At 37.3% G+C, this 18,023-nt stretch overlaps 1 protein-coding gene across 2 annotated transcripts; it reads left to right on the forward strand.

Moving 5' to 3' along the window:
* Nucleotides 1–1,771: 1,771 nt before the first annotated feature.
* Nucleotides 1,772–17,769, forward strand: NIT2 (nitrilase family member 2). Of its 2 annotated transcripts, none has more exons than XM_007427457.4 (10): nucleotides 1,772–1,924; nucleotides 4,528–4,646; nucleotides 7,786–7,906; nucleotides 8,000–8,088; nucleotides 9,622–9,715; nucleotides 10,191–10,265; nucleotides 14,232–14,310; nucleotides 14,617–14,715; nucleotides 16,221–16,276; nucleotides 16,780–17,769. In XM_007427457.4, exons 1-10 carry the CDS (start codon nucleotides 1,897–1,899, stop codon nucleotides 16,869–16,871), a joined length of 852 nt encoding a protein of 283 aa, XP_007427519.1. In that variant the 5' UTR covers nucleotides 1,772–1,896; the 3' UTR covers nucleotides 16,872–17,769. The 2 variants fall into 2 exon arrangements, with proteins under 2 accessions (XP_007427519.1, XP_025021977.1); XM_025166209.2 differs by lacking the exon at nucleotides 1,772–1,924 and adding an exon at nucleotides 5,528–5,610.
* Nucleotides 17,770–18,023: the final 254 nt, after the last annotated feature.

The following is an 18,023-nucleotide window of genomic DNA, read 5'->3' on the forward strand; positions in this document are numbered from 1 at the left end:
TGAGGATTCTGACAATAAGACCGCACTTCATGAAATAAGGTTGTCAACTGAACAGAAAGTAAACGGTTCCAATCTCACTTCTAGAATTTGAAAAAAAAAAAGACAATGCATTTTTACAGGTCTAATTCCTCAGCTTGGCCATTCTCAACCTGGTAAGATCACCTCCCAGGCAACATGGTCAGTTCTCATCCAACACACTTGGAAGGTTCCAGGTAAGGCAGGAATGTACATGCCAGGCACCCACTCTATAAAGTAGGATAAAGACCTACAATAACATAACTTGACATTGAAATAAATGAAAATTAAATCTGCTAAATATGTTTAATTAACGCGCCCTCTTGACAAGTGGCTTGCCATTGTTGACTTCTCAGTCTAGGCTACAGCCCTAGAATATCCACATGGGCCGCTGTCTGAGTTCTAATTGGGGACAACCTTGTTGAGCTAGGGTGCTGCTACTTTGGGGGTTCAATATTATTATACTTGTATTTAATAACTGTCCTCTTAAAAACACAGCTGCAGATTTTGGAGGGGTTCAGGGGACTATCCAAGGTTTGGGGGCAACACCCCTGATAATACATTGGAAGTCTAATAGGACCTCTGCTTTTAAAATTCTATGTTACATTAATTAGGTAAATTCAAGAAGCTCAGAAGCATGGATAAGAGAACTGTGGTGCTCTCTCTGTGGGTGCCTAGCAACTATTAAGATATGCTGCTTCTGATTCAGGACATAATAAATAAGGCTAGAAGATATTGATCCTCCATAAATTTGTTGAAGCTCCCTTTGATGATCCCATTGGTAGCATCAAATTCTATAATATCAACACTACACTGTGTAAAAAAGTACTTTTATCATTCTTGGATTGTGAGAAAGACCAAAAAAAAAAAGCAAAAAAATCCCTCTCCACACTTTTTGACACCATGCACATTTACATAATTTTATGATGGCTTCCCTTTACCCATCTTGACTCTAAATTAAAAACCCTTGATGGCTATACATCTTCCTTGCCTTTTTTCTTTGATTTTGGTTAGTTTCTTCTACCTTTTGTAAAAGTGCAAAAAGATACCCTTTTTGAGATTCAGTGATCAGAACTGTATACAGCAATCTCACTCCATGTTATATAAGGGCAATTTCATTTCTAATAATAAATTTTAGCATGGAATTTGCTTTAATAGTTACATTCTGGGTTAACATTTTCATTGAGCCACCCACTATGATCCCAGTATCTATTTCCAGTTGAGTTGCTCTCACTTGACGTTCCACTGACATATGTGAATTTTGATCTTTACAGACAGCGAGACGTGCAGCTCCTTGCACTGGACTGCATTTGCCATTTTCTCATTCATGAGTGCTTTTATTTTAACTGGTATTCAGAATATACAAGGAGAGTATGCAAAGTTCCAAGTGCCTGCTAGATGGCGACAAAGAGGCTTCCCTCTACCAGCCGTCCGTATCTTTGCAGCTAAAATATGACGTGTCTGATTAAGTAGATTATAGCGTTGTTCTTGACAGCTTTCTCCCTCTGTAAATCCAACAAGCTTATCATTCCTCTTCGCAGTTTTCCATGCCGAAATACTGGTGCTTTATGTTTGTCACGTATTGTTGCTACAAGAGCCCAGAGGGCGGAAGGAAGGAGGAAACAGTAAATCCAGCATAGAGAATCTGAAATCCGCCAAATGCTCTGGACTTCATCTCCCATCATTCCCAGAGACACTATTAAGGCCAAGGGCTTGTGGGAGTTGTGGACCAATACATATGAGAGCTAAAAACTGGGACAAATGCCCTCCAATAGAACTACATTTCCTAGAAGCACCTCGCTCCTTTTGAGCATGCGTCGTATTCTCCAAGAACCTTTATGTTTTCCGGCGAGCGGCAAATCTTAGCAGTGAATCGATTTTATGCAGCTGGTGAAGGGAGTCATGGCTAGTAAGTAATTTTCTTACAAGGGGAAACTGTGTGCTCAGGCAGTTCAATTTCCGCTGGGCACTTAACGAAAAGGGGAGTAAAGGTGAAGGGTGACTTTGTCCCTCGCCCTGTTAAGCTTGCCTTCGGCTAGAGGGAGATGGCTGGCAGAGAGATGATGGGTTAACAAACTTAACTAGAGACTTGAGAGTGCAATTTTACGCAGGTTGGCGTCGAGTTGTAGTCGTACAAGTGGTACTGCTTGTTGTCTTTTGGCTGGGGAGTTTAAAAGATAGGTACTGCTCCTGTTTAGGGAAAATGTCTTTCCCATAATTACCTTAAGTACGCTATTTTTGGTTGGTTCGTTTTCCGTAATTTTGGATAACTTCCAGCGGGTAGTCGCGTTAGTTTTTTTGCAGCAAAAGTACCCTTAGCAAACACAGTAATCGATTCATTGTCACAGTAACTGTCACGAATCAGTCTCCACTTCAGATGCATGGAATAAAGCCCTGAGGGAGTTGTGCTTGTGCATGTATGTGGTCCGTGTGTGCTACTCCTAACCATATCAGTAAAGAAGTACTTTAAACCAATTGACTCATCAGCAGTTGGGGCAGTTTAATATTTGGCATGTCTTGCATTGTACCTCTCAGTTATTTTGCAATAGGTTGCAATGTTAAATGTGTTATCCATTTTGCTCATTTGGACTCCAGTTATAAAGTACTAAGGGGTAAGTCCACACAATGGTATTTGTAACATAGGGCTGAAGTGCTGGAAAACATTGGTGGTAGGCAGTTCTGCTACTCTGCAGGTTTTGTCAGTCATGCTCCAGTGAATTCAGAAACTGTTTGGGGACTTTTTTTAATCTCTGAAATGTTGGGAAACCTTAATTTATTTATTTATATTTCAAATTTGTCACCACCCATCTGTAAAAACAGAATAAATATTAATTAAAATAAAATAAAAATTAATTAATTAAAATAGACTGCAACAACAAGATTCCTATATAATATTTCCAAGAGACTGATGTTAATTACGTGTTAATAAACTCAGGGAGCATCTTCAAGGCACCAGCCACTCTCAGGGTTGGTTGTATCTCTTCTCACCCCACGCAAGTTGGCAGAGCCAGGTCTTCAATTCCTTCCTGAAAATTGGGAGAGTAGAGATATAACTGTAGAATTATAAAATACAGCATTGTGTGCCCAAGAAATAGCACTTTATGATCATGGTCTCATGGAATGATACCAGGATGCTTCATTCTTTTTGGCTACTTCTGTTCATGTCATCAGATAAACTGAGGATGAGCAATCCTTTTGTCAAGATTTCTGAAAAGTGATAGCATGGTTCCCTATAGTGTGAGCCCTAAAATAGTAATATCACCATTTTTAAAGGCCCAATTAGCCCACACACAATGCATTCTCACTAACATGCTAATGGTCTAGCCAAACCTGTAAAAAATATCGTAGAACAGGTGAAGTGCTGGATAACTGGAAGAAGATAAATTATGAGTTGGGAGTGTCTACCTGAGCCACTTCCAAATATTCTCTCTCTTCTCAGAACTTAAAAAATGTTTTGGCCGTTTTTGTCAGCATCTCTTCCTTACTGTTTGTGCTATTCCAATGATTGACATCTCAGTTCCACCTAGTAAACTGAATCTACTGCCCTGTAGTTTCAACCCATTGGTTCTGGTCCTGCACTCTGGGACAACAGAGAATAAGTCCATTCTCTCCTTGGTGTGTGTGATGGAATGTGGGCTTGACTCAGGGAAAGTGAGCCATTATAGAAAAAATATGAGTCCTGGAAAATTAGAAAGTGAAGAAGAAACTCGGAACAACCCTGCCTTGATTGTGCTGGTATAAGCTGAAGTAGAGAGAGACTTTGACTGGCTTTTAAGATTGTTACAATATTTAACCACATTAAAGTACATTCCAACATTCCTAACAACTCTTGTTCCCTGACCTTGCCTATCTCAAAGGGCTGACAATGTGACAGCTCTCTAGATGTCTTAAGACTGCTATCTTATTTCTTTCAATTTTCTCTTTTAGAAGCTAAACATACCCAGTTCCTTTAACCATTCCTTATAGAGCTTAGTTTTCAGTTCCCTTATCATTTTGGTAGCCCTTCTCTTAACCCATTCCAGTCTGTGATGTTCTTTTTAGACTCTGGTGCCCAGAACTAGACTTGGTCCAAGTGGGGCCTAAGGCAGAATAGAGTAGAACAATTACTTCCCATGATTTGGGCCTTATGCTTCTGATAATACATCATAAATTATTTGTTTTTAACAACTGCATCATAGAGTTAGCTAATGTTCAACTTGTGTTCAACTATAATACAACTTATACTTATATAAGGATGAGAGAGCAAAGCTTTAGTTGTTAGGGTTAAGTCGATGCAGAATTTTAAGCAAGAGAAGGTGCTGTTTAACCGCTCCTTTTTCTTTATATTGGTTTTTCCACCCTGGTGCCCTGTAGTTACATTGAGATCCCAATCCCCACACAACATGGTCTTTGGTTCCCCCAACCTTTTAAGGCTTTCAGTTATAAATAGTTCTTGACAGTGGTGTGAGAGGCTTTTGAAACAGTGCAGATTGTCTTTCTCCAGAGCTGAACCTTTGCTTTTTTTACCTTTAGATTTTCGTTTAGCACTCATCCAGCTTCATGTATCTACTGTCAAAACAGACAACTTGAACAGAGCCTGTAGACTTGTGAGAACTGCAGCAGGACAAGGAGCAAAACTTGTAGTTCTGCCAGTGAGTATAGCATTTTTCAAAAGTTACTCTCCAAATTCAGATGTTCTTACTGTTCTCCAGTGATATATTTGGTGTTTAATTTTTCTCCCTTGCATAGTTAGTTTCTTACACAATTTCTTTCCAAGGCCAGAATGAATGTCAAAATTGGGCTTCAACAAACACTAACTGCCACTGCTACCCCTGCATATAACTTAAAAAGTATGACATATTCACAAGGACAAAAAAATATATAACTTGAATCCAGCCCTATACATTGACAAACATGTTTTGGAGACTGAAGTGTACACTTCAAAATAACAAGAAACAGAAGACACTTAAGTTCTCCACATATAGCCCCACTCTAGTCCTAAACTACTGTAGTCTTATGACTTAATAAGCACATAAATTATGGCACTGCCCAAAAAACCTTTTATTGTACAGTGCCTGCATTTCAAATATACATGTGTTTTTATACATGTATAAAACTTGTATAAAACTTATACTTACAATTAGTAAATATATTTGATAGCAGAGGATGGAAACTAGATTGGCAGTTTGTAACTAGTCAACTGATATACAATATTGATCATTGTCACTTTTAATATCAGCAATTCATGACAATACAATAAATGCTAACCTAATCAAAATCCTAGTACACCCGATCTTTCACTGCCTATGTTGCATTTTCATGCCACAAACATGATACATGAATTGATAGTAGCTTAAACAGATTTTAACCAAAAGTTTGTTGAATATCTTGTCATAATCTTGCTATTCACCTGTTTTTCTTCTTGAGCTTTTTGTTTTTAAAACATTTATTCTTTCTTGTTTTATAATATTGTATTTTTAACACATGATAATGTGATTTTTTTAACTTGATATTTTGTTGCTTTGCTCCACAGCACTGGACTGTTTCCAGATGTTTTTTGGAAATTTACCCACAGAACTTGCCTGTCTGAGTTGGTCATTAATTTTTTCATGCTATGTATGTCACACAATACAAAGTACTCGGTAACCAACCAACCTGGTTCTAAATGGAGAGAATATTTCTTTTTCCTGATAGACCTCCCCTATTAGAGTAAAAATGCAGCAATCAAGACTGACTAGGATTGTATAATATCGCTGACCCATAAACCATTGTTTATAAATCATAACGATTGGTTTCACACAAACACTAACTCAGAACCAAACAAAGTAACTTGTGCCAGAACAAGCTATGAGAATCCTCTTTTCTGAACCATCTACAACAAAAGTATTTAAGAATTCCATGTTTGTGTGATATTTTTTTTGACCATGTAAACAACTATTTTTGTTTTGATCTAAAATAGGTTTCATTCTGGCTGCAGGTGAATACTATAGTTTTATTTGTAGTAATAGTAGGCAAACTGTGATGGAATGGAATTATGAAGGCCAAGCTCAGGCAGATAAACATTTTCTTAGCTCGCCAGAACCGTGTGGGAGGAACAAGAGGATGAGACTGGCACCTCCCTGAGGAATTCACACTGTTGTGGCTGGAGGACTTTGGGAACTGGGGTTTTAGTCTGGGAAGATTGATGTCAGGCCTAGCCCAAGGAATTCCAAGAGACAATGCCAATTCAATCCAGCTATGTTTATTAGTTACAACCCCTAACAAGAATCTTCCCAGACTAAAACCCCAGTTCCCAAAGTCCTGCAGCCACAACAGTGTGAATTCCTCAGGGAGGTGCCAGTCTCATCCTCTTGTTCCTCCCACACGGTTCTGGCGAGCTAAGAAAATGTTTATCTGCCTGAGCTTGGCCTTCATACAGTGGTACCTCGGGATACGAACTTAATGCGTTCCATGACTCTGGGTGTATCCCGAGTTGGTCGTAACCCAATGCAAATTTCCCCATAGGGTTCAATGTAAATCCGGTTAATCCGTTCCGCCCTCCGAATTTGGTCGCACCCCGAAGCAAATTTTCCCATAAGGTTCAATGTAATTACCGTTAATCCGTTCTGGCGTCCGCGGACCACGTGTCGGCGCGGGGGGAGAACGGCCAGGCGTGGCACGGCGGGAGAATGGCCGGGCGCGGCGCAGCAGGAGAACGGCTGGGCGCGGTGCGGTGCGGCGGGAGAATGGCCGGGCTCGGTGTGGCGCAGCGGGAGAACGGCTGGGCGCGGCGAGGTGGGAGAACGGCCGGGCGCCGCGCAGCGCGGCGGGAGAACGGCCGGGCGCCGCGCAGCGCGGCGGGAAAACGGCCGCGGACCACGTGTCAGGGCGGAAAAATGACCGTACCCCAAGGCAGAGTTTGCACATTGAGGTAAATTTTTGTGGCTGGAGCTGGTCGTAACCCGAAAAGTTTGTTAGTAGAGGCGTTCGTATCCCGAGGTACCACTGTAATTCCATTCCATCACACAAACTGAGATATAGGAAAAAAAGACAATTGAATAACATCCGCGGCCCAGATGAACAGAGTTTTCCCATTTGTTGGAAATGTTTATTTCTGACTCTGCTGAGTGAAGTTAAAAGAACCTGTTGTATCACATGTAGCCCAAATACAATGGCCTTGTATATGATGATGCTTGCTGACTGCACCCCAAATACCACCATGTTCACTCAGCCAGCCTCCTCAATTGAGCAGCAAGGTCTGCTTGGAACAGTAAAAGCTTTATTTGTCATTGATATTCTGAAGCCTAAGTTTATAAATCAGGCTAAGCTATAATGTAGGTTTTGAGGGGCAGAGGTTAGATATTTGCTTTGAGTCAAAAACATCACATTATGGCTTAGTGTGCTGTGTAAACCCACCAGTAGCTTATTCAACATACTGTATCATTATCATTATATTTTATCCTGTAGTATATGTATATGTGTGTATGTAGTATGTATATGTGTGTGTATATATATATATACACACACACATACATACATACACACACACACACATTCTCTCTCCCGTGAACATATCTAATACTTTGTGTAATTCCAGCATCAGTTCAGCCTTTTTACCATTATCTACTCCTCCAGTTAAAAAGAAAACAAGATGGTATGGAGTTGAGACTTTGCTCCAATAAATATATTGTCATGTTTTTTTCTTATGGCCAGTCATTTTTGCATTTTATATTTTTTATGTCACTTAAAAAAAATCATACATTCCTTGAATATGCTACATAGATGTCTGCCTTCTTTTGATTCCCATCATAGGAATGCTTCAATTGTCCCTATGGCACAAAATATTTCCCAGAATATGCAGAGAAAATTCCTGGGGACTCCACACAGAAGCTCTCAGAAATTGCAAAGGAATGTGGTATATATCTCATTGGAGGTAAATTGCTATTTTTTAAATTCATTTTTGTATATAAATACAGCCTTTATATTTGATTAAATAATAATCATCTTTCTTTGTTTTTAACTACAGGTTCTATTCCAGAGGAGGATGCGGGAAAATTGTATAATACATGTACAGCTTTTGGTCCTGATGGTACTATGTTAGCTAAATACAGAAAGGTAAAAAATCCCTGTCTGTCCTTTTTCCTTTCAGATATGATGAAATTACCTGCTTTATTAAAAAAAAATCATTTAATATAATTCTTTCTCAAGAGAAGGATGGTGGTCACATTTAGATTACTTAGTAGAACCATAGAATTATTTCTTTTGTAACATTTGCATCCTGCAATTTAGGAGTGGAATTTACTTGCCAACAACTTTTAAAAATTCTGTAGTTTAGCTTGAGAGTCTGCACTTTAGCATAGGCTCTTATTTTTCATGGAAGAATTCAAGGACTCCCATGTCCATTTCCACATTTGGGTTTGGATTGGCTGCATCTGAGCCCAAAGGCATTTGTTGCTTTCCCTACACTGCCATTATCACAGAGTTTTATTTCCTTTATGACTTATACTGCAGGGATAATAGTAAAGAAATTTAGGTTAAAGCTAAATTTTGCTTGGTGGAAACATTTTTGTATTTACTGCCATACATGGAAAATCTTAAACAAAGCTAAGAAGGGATATTTGTTCTCTCTGACTTCTCCCAATACATAAGAGACTAATTGACAGACAGTAGGTAATAATTGACAGACAGTAGGTAATGGGGGTAGTGTGGATGTGTGTCAAAGAAGTAACATAGAAAAGCATGGTCATTTCAACACTCAGCCTTTCTCAATTATCCACTCCTTCTTAAGTAATATTAACCTGTCAATTATTTACAACTGCAATGATCCAAGCTTAATTATTTCTGGGAAGAACTGGTGGAATGACATTGTCCTTTAGCCAGTAGGCATATGCAATTAAAATGATCTTTAAACAGGAATTTTCTTCATTTTTTAAAACAGATTCATTTGTTTGACATTAACGTGCCTGGAAAAATCCATTAAACAAAACTTCTGTGGTACTTTCTTTCTGAAGGGCAAAACCCTCTCAAATTTTCTAAATGAAGTGTGTGTTGCTTGTGCACAAAGTATTATTTGACATCCTATATTGGTACATTAAGACAAATTAAAGTGTACTTCAGCTGAGAAATGCATTAATTCTTGCACTTTCTGGCAACTGGCCTCCTCCTTTCCCATAAACACCTCCCAAAGTCAACATCTTGCAGTTAAAAAAGATAGCTGTTATTTCAGACCAGCCGACTTCATGAAAACTGGCTTCAAGTTTATTTGAAAGCTTATTTGAAACTAGTTCTTAGTTTAGACTTAACAGAAGTGTCTTAATGTTTTTCACTACTTGCAAAAAGATAGGAGCAGAATGGCTGCCTGTCAATATTTCAGTTTCATCTTATGCATATCTTAGCTTCTTAAACAAAGTTTTGATTGTCTGAATGCAGCCTCTATCTAAATATTACCGTCTCCAATTATTTTAGGCTGTCTAGCTTTGGACAGTTTATTCCTGGACAAAGCTTTTCTCTGAATTTAAGATGGTGCTCTGGCATAGTAGTTAGAGGGTATATATTCAATGTAACATTTTGTGAATCTCTCATTATTGTGCAGAGAATATGCAATTAAAATGATCTTTAAACAGGAATTGTCTTCATTTTTTAAAACAGATTCATTTGTTTGACATTAATGTGCCTGGAAAAATCCGATTTCAGGAATCAGAAACTCTGAGTGCGGGTGACAGGTTTTCTGTGTTCGATACTCGTAAGTAAAGAGACTTTTATTTTTGGTAGTGAGAAGTAATTCATCTTTAATTTTTTTTAATGTAATAAAATTTCTAAAGTTACAATTTTATTCAGGATTAAGTTTTATTTGTTAATATACATTCAGTTCTTTCATATTTGATTATAAATTATGGTCAAATGTAAATGTTTAATGTTATACCTCGTGGTGCTGAGAAAGCTACTCTGTGAATTTCTATGTATATAACTGATTACTTATTTGCAGAGTTCTTAACCCTATTTTTAGTAGAAAGACATGAATTGATGAAAACTGTTTAATTCCTCATATGAAATGTGTGATTCAGATCAGGCTTGTTGTCTCATGGATATTATAAATCAGGATTCATTTCCTCTGCCATAATAAGTACATTATACAACACATTTTAGCATTTCTAGAGACATCAGGGTTGGTTTGTAGAGTAATAAGAAGTGTCTGACATGGTCTTGTTTTGATGCAGCATACTGTAAAATAGGAATTGGCATCTGTTACGACATTCGATTTCCTGAGCTAGCTCAAATCTACACCCAGAAAGGTAAGACTGAGTAAAGCTCTTCCTTTATTTCTATATTAAATAAGTGTATATGGCCACCCATCTACTAGAGAAACCCTGGGCGGCAAACAAGGATACACAATTATCCCAAAGCAAATAAATTTAAAGAAAGAAAAAAGACAAAGTTAAGGCTCCATTCAAAAAAAATCTCTTACCCATAAACCATACAACTGTGCCAGAGCTCCATTAACATCCTGATCCCAGTGCTTGGGGGAAAGACAGGTCTTCATCCCTTTTCTGAAGGCCAACAGTGTTGAGACCATTCATATCTCTGGGGAGGCTATTCCATAAGGCAGGTGACATGATAGAGGACACTTTTGTTATTGTGTATGAAATATTGTATCTTCCACAATTAGAATGTACTTTTTTCTTATGTGTGCGCTTTAGAAATATAGAGATGAGTTGTCCCCAGTCTTTCTCTTTATATGGAGCACTACATTGTTGTCAAACTTTTATGGTCAATATTTAAGACAGTTCTGTGTCTGTACGATGGTACATATAACCACTTAACCCCAAAATAATATTTTTAATAGCTTAAAAATAATGTGGTAAAATCTGCCAGGATTTGGTGTTTTTATCTGAGAAATGTTGAGTGAGAATACCAACACCTTGCAAAATTTAACCAACTCATGGGATTATGGCTATTAAAATATATATTCAGTGAAATGATTTAATGAACCATTTGAAGTAGTAATGTCCATTCTTCTCATATGTCTGTTAAATACAAAATCATGTCATTTACATTAATTTACATAATTTCATTGATTTACATCATTTGCACAAATGATATTCAGATCTCTTTGTTTTGCCTTTTTTAAATGCCTCAACTGGATTTAGAAATTTTGCCCACTGCATCCAAAATCATCTAAATGAGGTTTAGATGAGCTTTCTCAGTCTGAAGTTCACATCAACATGGTACGTGTGGTGCAAGTTATGACAAGGATGTCTAGAAGGTTTCAGACTGGGAAAGGCTGAGATTTTTCACCTCTAGCAGCAGGCATTAGCAAAGTCTAAAACACTCTGATTTGTGCTGCAATTGGACAGAATTAGAACTAATAGTTATAGGGGGTTTTCTACTTCAAAATGGCAGCCATTACCTATATCATCTTAAGGGGTCTGGGTGGCATATAAATTTAATACATTACTATTATTATTATTCGTCATACCCAGTATCCTTAAACATTGCATGATTTCTCTTTTCCCTTTTGAGCAAATGTACTTTCCTTATGGTTTATAGGAACTAATAAGACCTATCATCTGTAATCCTGTAGTATTTTTAATAAAGGAGTTGCTATTGTTCTACTAGCAACTATTTCTGCCAATGGAAAAAAAATCTTAAAGGTACATCATAACTGTTCTGAATGGCTGTCATTTGATTTTGACCATAAATAGATGATGGCACCCCTGAACTTTGATTAGAATGAGAATTTTTTTAGATATTCTCTTCTAATGGTTTGTTTGTCTCCTCAACTGTCTAGCTTTCCAGGCAGTTTTTATATATTGTCAATAGAGTTTGTGAAAATTACTATTCATAATTCTGTGGACTAATGCTAGTGACTAAATCTTCAGTCTCCACTCCATCTCCCTGACATTATTTGTCATCGTAGCAGCTCTAATTAGTAATGTGCTCATACAGCCTTAAAAATCAAAGCGCATCATATTTCTTTGATGTGTTTGTTTTGTTTTGCAGTGTGCTTTGATGTGCTTGGGTAATCAAGAATTGCTTGATTACCTCAATATTAAGATTCTACATTTTTTCCACCATGTATTGGTAAATCACAATGATATATTGATAGTATAAAGTATACCTATCATGTTAATGACCATAGTTGCTACAAATTACTCTTAAGTAATTGATATAGCTGTTCTAAGAGAAAAAAACAGAAAATCTGAGATTAGCAGCTGGTAGCAGAATCTATTGTTCAAAGCAATGTCTTTCATAATTCAGTGGCTGAAATCTGGTCCAAAGGAGTAGATGAGAGGATGAGGTCATAAGTTGGTTGTCAGGTTCTGGTATATGGATCTGGATCTGGATTCATGAGAGATTCACAGGGAGAATCTCATAGGCAGACATGACAGAGCTGGAAGTAAAATTTGTATACCAAAAGAATGGATTGTCTCAGGAGAAATCTCTTTGGGTTTGGAGGATGGACAGGTAAATGTCAAAGCAAAAAATGGGCACACAGAAAGCTTGGAATACCCCCCCCCCCTTTTTTTGTGTCATTTTTCCATAGCAAGTTTAGGAAAAGGAAAACAAGACAAGTCAGTATACAGATAGTCCTCGCTTAATGATTATTTGTTTAATGACATTCAAAGTTACGATGGGCTCAGAAAAAGTGCTTTACAACCTATATTCACACTTATGACTGTAGCAAACTGTCGCACCCCCCGCAGTCACATGATCATCATTTGTGACCTTTTTTACAATGGTTGTAAAGTGAATCTCCATGATCGTTAATTCCAGCAAAAGTCCATTGGGGAAGCTGGTTTTGCTTAATGACCACGTGATTCACTTAACAATGTGACTTGCTTAACGACCAGAGTGATTCTGTTTATGACCATTGTAAAAGTGGTCGTAAAATTGGGTTCGGTCACATGTTGACTCACTTAATGACCGCCCTGCCTGACCAATTTTCAGGTCCCTGTTGTGGTCATTAAGCAAGGACTACCTGTATCTATAAACCCCCCCTAGCTGCAGAGTGGGAAGGGGGGAAATGCTTGCATCCATTGCATTTTTCCTCTAGCATCTGTGCCTCTAACTTTCTCTCTTCACTTTGAGCCTATCAGGTCTCTCCCAGTCACCCTCTGATTAGCTCCTCCTTGCCTGTGTTCCCTCTGATCCTTGTTCATGCTTTCAAAACTCATTCTCCACCCATCCTGACCTTTTTCTTTCTTGGTTCATTACTTTGCACAATTGCTTGAGTAATAAGAGGAAAATGTTATGAAAGCTGGTATGGGAAAAAAACCAAATTCTTTCTTTTCACAATTTTCCAGTTGTACCCATAAATTGTTCCCATTAAAAACAATAACAATGGTTAAAGTAAGGGAAATGGGCCTTTCCATTGGATAGACAAGGACTCTAGGAATAGACAGGGATAACTAGAAATGAGAGCAAAATAATTGTTTGCTGTTCTGTTCAGTTCTTTTGGCTAATGAACAACATACATGTAGGGAGAAAATCACCCCAAATGGAACAATTATCAGAGTTTACTTAAGTAAATGAGAAAGAGTATAGAAGTGGAGATTTCCTGTTAATCAGTTTTGCATTGTTGCAGAGAATGGCTGGCTAGGTCACTGCAGAGAATAGTGGAGAAGATTCAGTGGTTATCCCAGTCTACTTAGAGATTTTTAAAATGATAGGCTAGGCCAGGTTTTCAGTGCCATTGCTCAGGGATTAAAGGTAAATAATGCATTTCCCTAAGCAACTGAAAGTTCTCTACAATTTCATTAATTTAGCCATTTTGGTACAAGGTTTTGCCCCAAATGTAATACTGTAGAAAATACTGGATGATGATGATGATGTAAATTTATTGGCCGCCCAACTCCAGTGAGTGGACATTGGGCAGTGTACAAAACTAGAAAAAACATAAAACAGCTAAAAACATAACATTAGACAGGCATCCCAGACTAAAATGATTCAATAAACAACAAAACCAACAAAACAAAATAGAGGCCTTAAACAAATAAAAAACATCAACGCCAGGCCTGGGACCAAAGCCATTGTTTTCAATTATCAGTTTAATTTTAATTCTCAGTTTGGAATTCTGACAGCTTTTAGTGCAGATTGCTTCTTAAAATTACACTCAAAAATATACCTCACAGACTATCCAATGAAATAAAATAAAAAAGGCTTGACTAAAATTTATCAAATAAACAGTGGTAAGCTTTCTGCTGTCTGTGCTCTATCTTTCTGATCATACTGTTATCCTATCTTCCTTTTGAACTAAGGTTGCAAACTCCTCGTGTATCCAGGGGCTTTTAACCTGACAACCGGACCAGCCCACTGGGAACTGCTGCAAAGAGGCCGGTGAGAATCACTTAAACTACCTTTGCCTACACTCATCCCTATAGTGATATACAGTACTGAAATGACTCTCTGCATTGCTTTGGCCACTGTAACTCTTAATACAACTCTTATTGTATTTCTTAATAGTTTTTTTAAAATTTAAATTCAAAGTACGTTATCTCATTTGCTGATACTTTAGATCCTTAGATATTTTATCTAAACTAGAAAAAAAGAAAGGTTTCCATATTTAAGAAACCAAGTGGCCACATTTTTAAGTCCACCTGCAAGGGCTAATATGCTGATACTCTTTCTTTTCCTTTTTGGCAGAGCTGTGGATAACCAGGCCTACGTAGCAACTGCATCTCCTGCTAGGGATGAGACAGGATCTTATGTGGCTTGGGGACATAGTACTGTAGTAAATCCATGGTAAGAAAGAAAACAAACTTCTTCCACTAATATATTACAATCAACAAGACAAAATGGCCTAATTTAAATGTACAGTATTTTTTTTTTAATTAAAAAGTAGCCATTATCTTCACATTTACCTAACCCTGGCAATAAAAACCAAGAAAGTTCAAGCATTCTCTCTATGGTGCCTCCGTAGAAAAATTCTATCCTTGCCCTGGTCACTAAGGATTTTCTCCCTCCCTCATTTTGCTTGAGTTCACCGATAACCTAGTCAAAGGATTGTTTTTACTTCAAATGTTACGTCGCACATATTTTTAATGGCATGGCTGGCAACAGATTTAGGTATTCTATTCCTTTTTTAATCATTTGAAAATCACCATGCCTGATAATATGTTCCATATTATTTTTTGGCTAGTTTTGTTTCAGAAAATGTAGAATGACTAATAAACCTTTGATGAGAGTATCAATTTTGTACCATTACTCTTAGTAACATCTTCCAACAGTAGAGAAAAGAAAGGACATGCATATGAGAAAGATTGTGGCAACGCATTTCAATACCTAGGTCCAAGCCTGTATTACTTCAAAACTTACTGTTTTACAATCTTTTGTGTTATCAGGAATTCAACAATACCGTTAATAAATACAAGAAGTTTAAAATACCTAAACAGGTCAGATTTTATGTATCGTAAAACAGTTTTCTTCTTCTGTAGGCTGAATTTTGGCACATTTGCCTATTGCCTTTTAAATACTGTTTTAAAAATGGCTATGTTCATTTCAAATTCCTTTCTAACAGTTGCTATTTTTTCATGTGTTCTCTTTCTTTAGCCGGAAAGCAAAAATCAGTGCTCTGTAATCCTTGGTGATAGATTCATTCTGGTTTCTTTCTGTTTTGAAATATCAGTGCAGAATATACACAGCCTTTAGGTACCTTGCTCGCAGAAGGCTGAGGCTTTTATATAAGTCCACAGTTTAGAGTTAAGTCCCCTAAGATAATTAAAAATATGGAGCAAATTCACACATCCCTGGATCTGTAATCTTGATTACTTTAGATCAGTCTTCCATAACCTCTGGCCTTTGGATATATTAGGACTACATTTGGAAGGAATTATTCAGCACATCACAGTGGTACAGTATCAGGATGGGAAAGATTGTCTTAAACTGAAGTACATTTTTCCTTTCGTTGTCCTCACCTGTAACATAAACATATCCTTTTAACAAGAGGAAAGGCAGAATTGTCTAGGACTTGAAGGCAAGTTTTGTTTTTTCATCTTCCAGATTTCTGTATCAGCTTTGAACCAAATGCAGGTGAAATTTTGAGTAATGTCTTCCCTGCTTTTCAATCCCCATTCATGAGAACGTAAAACTGCCGAAGAAGATCAAGTAAATTTCTAGAACAGTTCTGGAGGTGCCCCTGAATAAGAAATCAGAGAGAGTTGCCTTTGCTGAAGGAGAGTTTCAGGAACAGCAGGAGAGGCCACACTATGGCAATACATGATTCGTTAATCCTGTGCTTTCCTTTCTAGGGGTGAGGTTATAGCCAAAGCTGGCACTGAAGAAACAGTTGTCTATGCAGAAATAGGTGAGTTGATAGGACCATTTTAGATCTTTATATAGGCTCATGTAAATTAGCTTAAGTTGGTACATGTATCTCAGTTCTCTGCCTATCAGTTAGAATACTGATCATTACAAGGTTATGAGAGTGAAGTCATTTAAGAACTTTGCATGTTATAAGAGATTCAGCAATTCTAATACACACTTCAATCTGTTGATTTAAGATTTGCCTTATGAAGATGTAAATATACAGTATTATCTACTAGGGCTATGCAGTGCTTCAGATTTGATTCAGAATATGTACTTCAGAAGATGCTGGAGCACAAATGCAGCTCTTTTCTGTGATTCATTAAAGCATGCATCAGGATCACATAGCTGTTAGGGGAAGACTTTTATTTTGCCCACACAACTCTGGAAAAAATACCGATTCTTTTATGAGTGGTGGATAGGTAATGTGTTCAAGCTATATACTGCCCAATCATATTAGGAAGGAAACAATTGGGATTAATGTGACCTTATTTCTTTTTACAGATTTAAAGAAGGCTGAAGAAATCCGTAAACAAATCCCCATTCTTTCCCAGAAACGACCTGATCTTTACGTCGTTGAAGCAAAAATTGTATGATTTTAATTTGGACCAACACATTTTCTGATAGCTATTTTTAGCTAATTACAGTGTAATAAACTAGTAAATCAAGTTTATAGATAATTAAAATAATTTCTATATAATGGCAAGAGATTGAACTTGGGGTTTTTTGGGGGGGGTTTTTTGGTCCTTGCAGATTTTGGACATTTTGTATTGCATTAAAAACTTTTCTGACACTTTTTTTTTTTTTTTTGAGAAAGTGGAATAGTCGCTTCAACATATGCTCCATTTTGGGCAATACATTTTTACCAAAAAATACACTGGGTAAAAGCAGAATGTTTCCATTTTTTTTAGTTGACGCACGTTGATTACTTCAGAAAATTCATTATCAAATGCCTTTCATTTGTAAAGTATGGTGTTTATTTGATTTTATGGAAAATAATCAGAAAATATTAAATTAGCTAAATTCTTCCAATAGTGTTTTGAAGACACTTTTGAAGCATCATTCAATTGTCAACAATGTTCATCCTAGTTCTAATGTGGAATCTTTGTGCACAAGAATTAATTATATTTCTCTGCATTAAGGTTGGTCAGTTGTTTGTCATTAAAGTGCAAATCAAATACATTTGGCCAATGTGTAAGCTCTGAACAGATTGCAAAGCACTTTAAATCCTACAGCTTTGCAGACTTTCGCTAGATATGTTACGCAAATTGCTGCTGCTGAAAATATGACGTGCCATTTAGATCTCTGCTTCACCTAGTGATCATTGGACCTGGCTGTAAATAGGCTTTTCTCCAAAGAGGTACTATAGGGCAAAAACTGAAAATCAGAACTACCAACCAACCCTCATACTTATGAAAGGTTCCTGTTCTGCCATAGCAATACTGTGCTTCATTTTGTTCTTTTTGATGGACTAATAAACACATTAATCAAGAAGATTTAAGATGAATTATTTATTACCTAAAGAAGCAGTTTCAGTATTCTGTCTCTCAGAAGTCCCAAACATCAAAAGACCCAAGGACTGCCTCTATGCATTGCCACTACTCCCACTTCCCAAGATGTATATGGAGAAGGTAGAAGTCATCCTGGTTACACCCCAACTGACCCAGAAGAGCTTGTATTTTGAACTGCTGCAGCTATCCATAAATCCTCCATGGTTTCTTCCCATCAACCTAGACTTGAGGCAGGGA

This window comes from Python bivittatus, unplaced genomic scaffold (assembly GCF_059951505.1).
Source record: "Python bivittatus isolate LINGU-HERP-01145 unplaced genomic scaffold, Pbiv_v1 ctg000340_np1212, whole genome shotgun sequence".
Taxonomy (NCBI): domain Eukaryota; kingdom Metazoa; phylum Chordata; class Lepidosauria; order Squamata; family Pythonidae; genus Python; species Python bivittatus.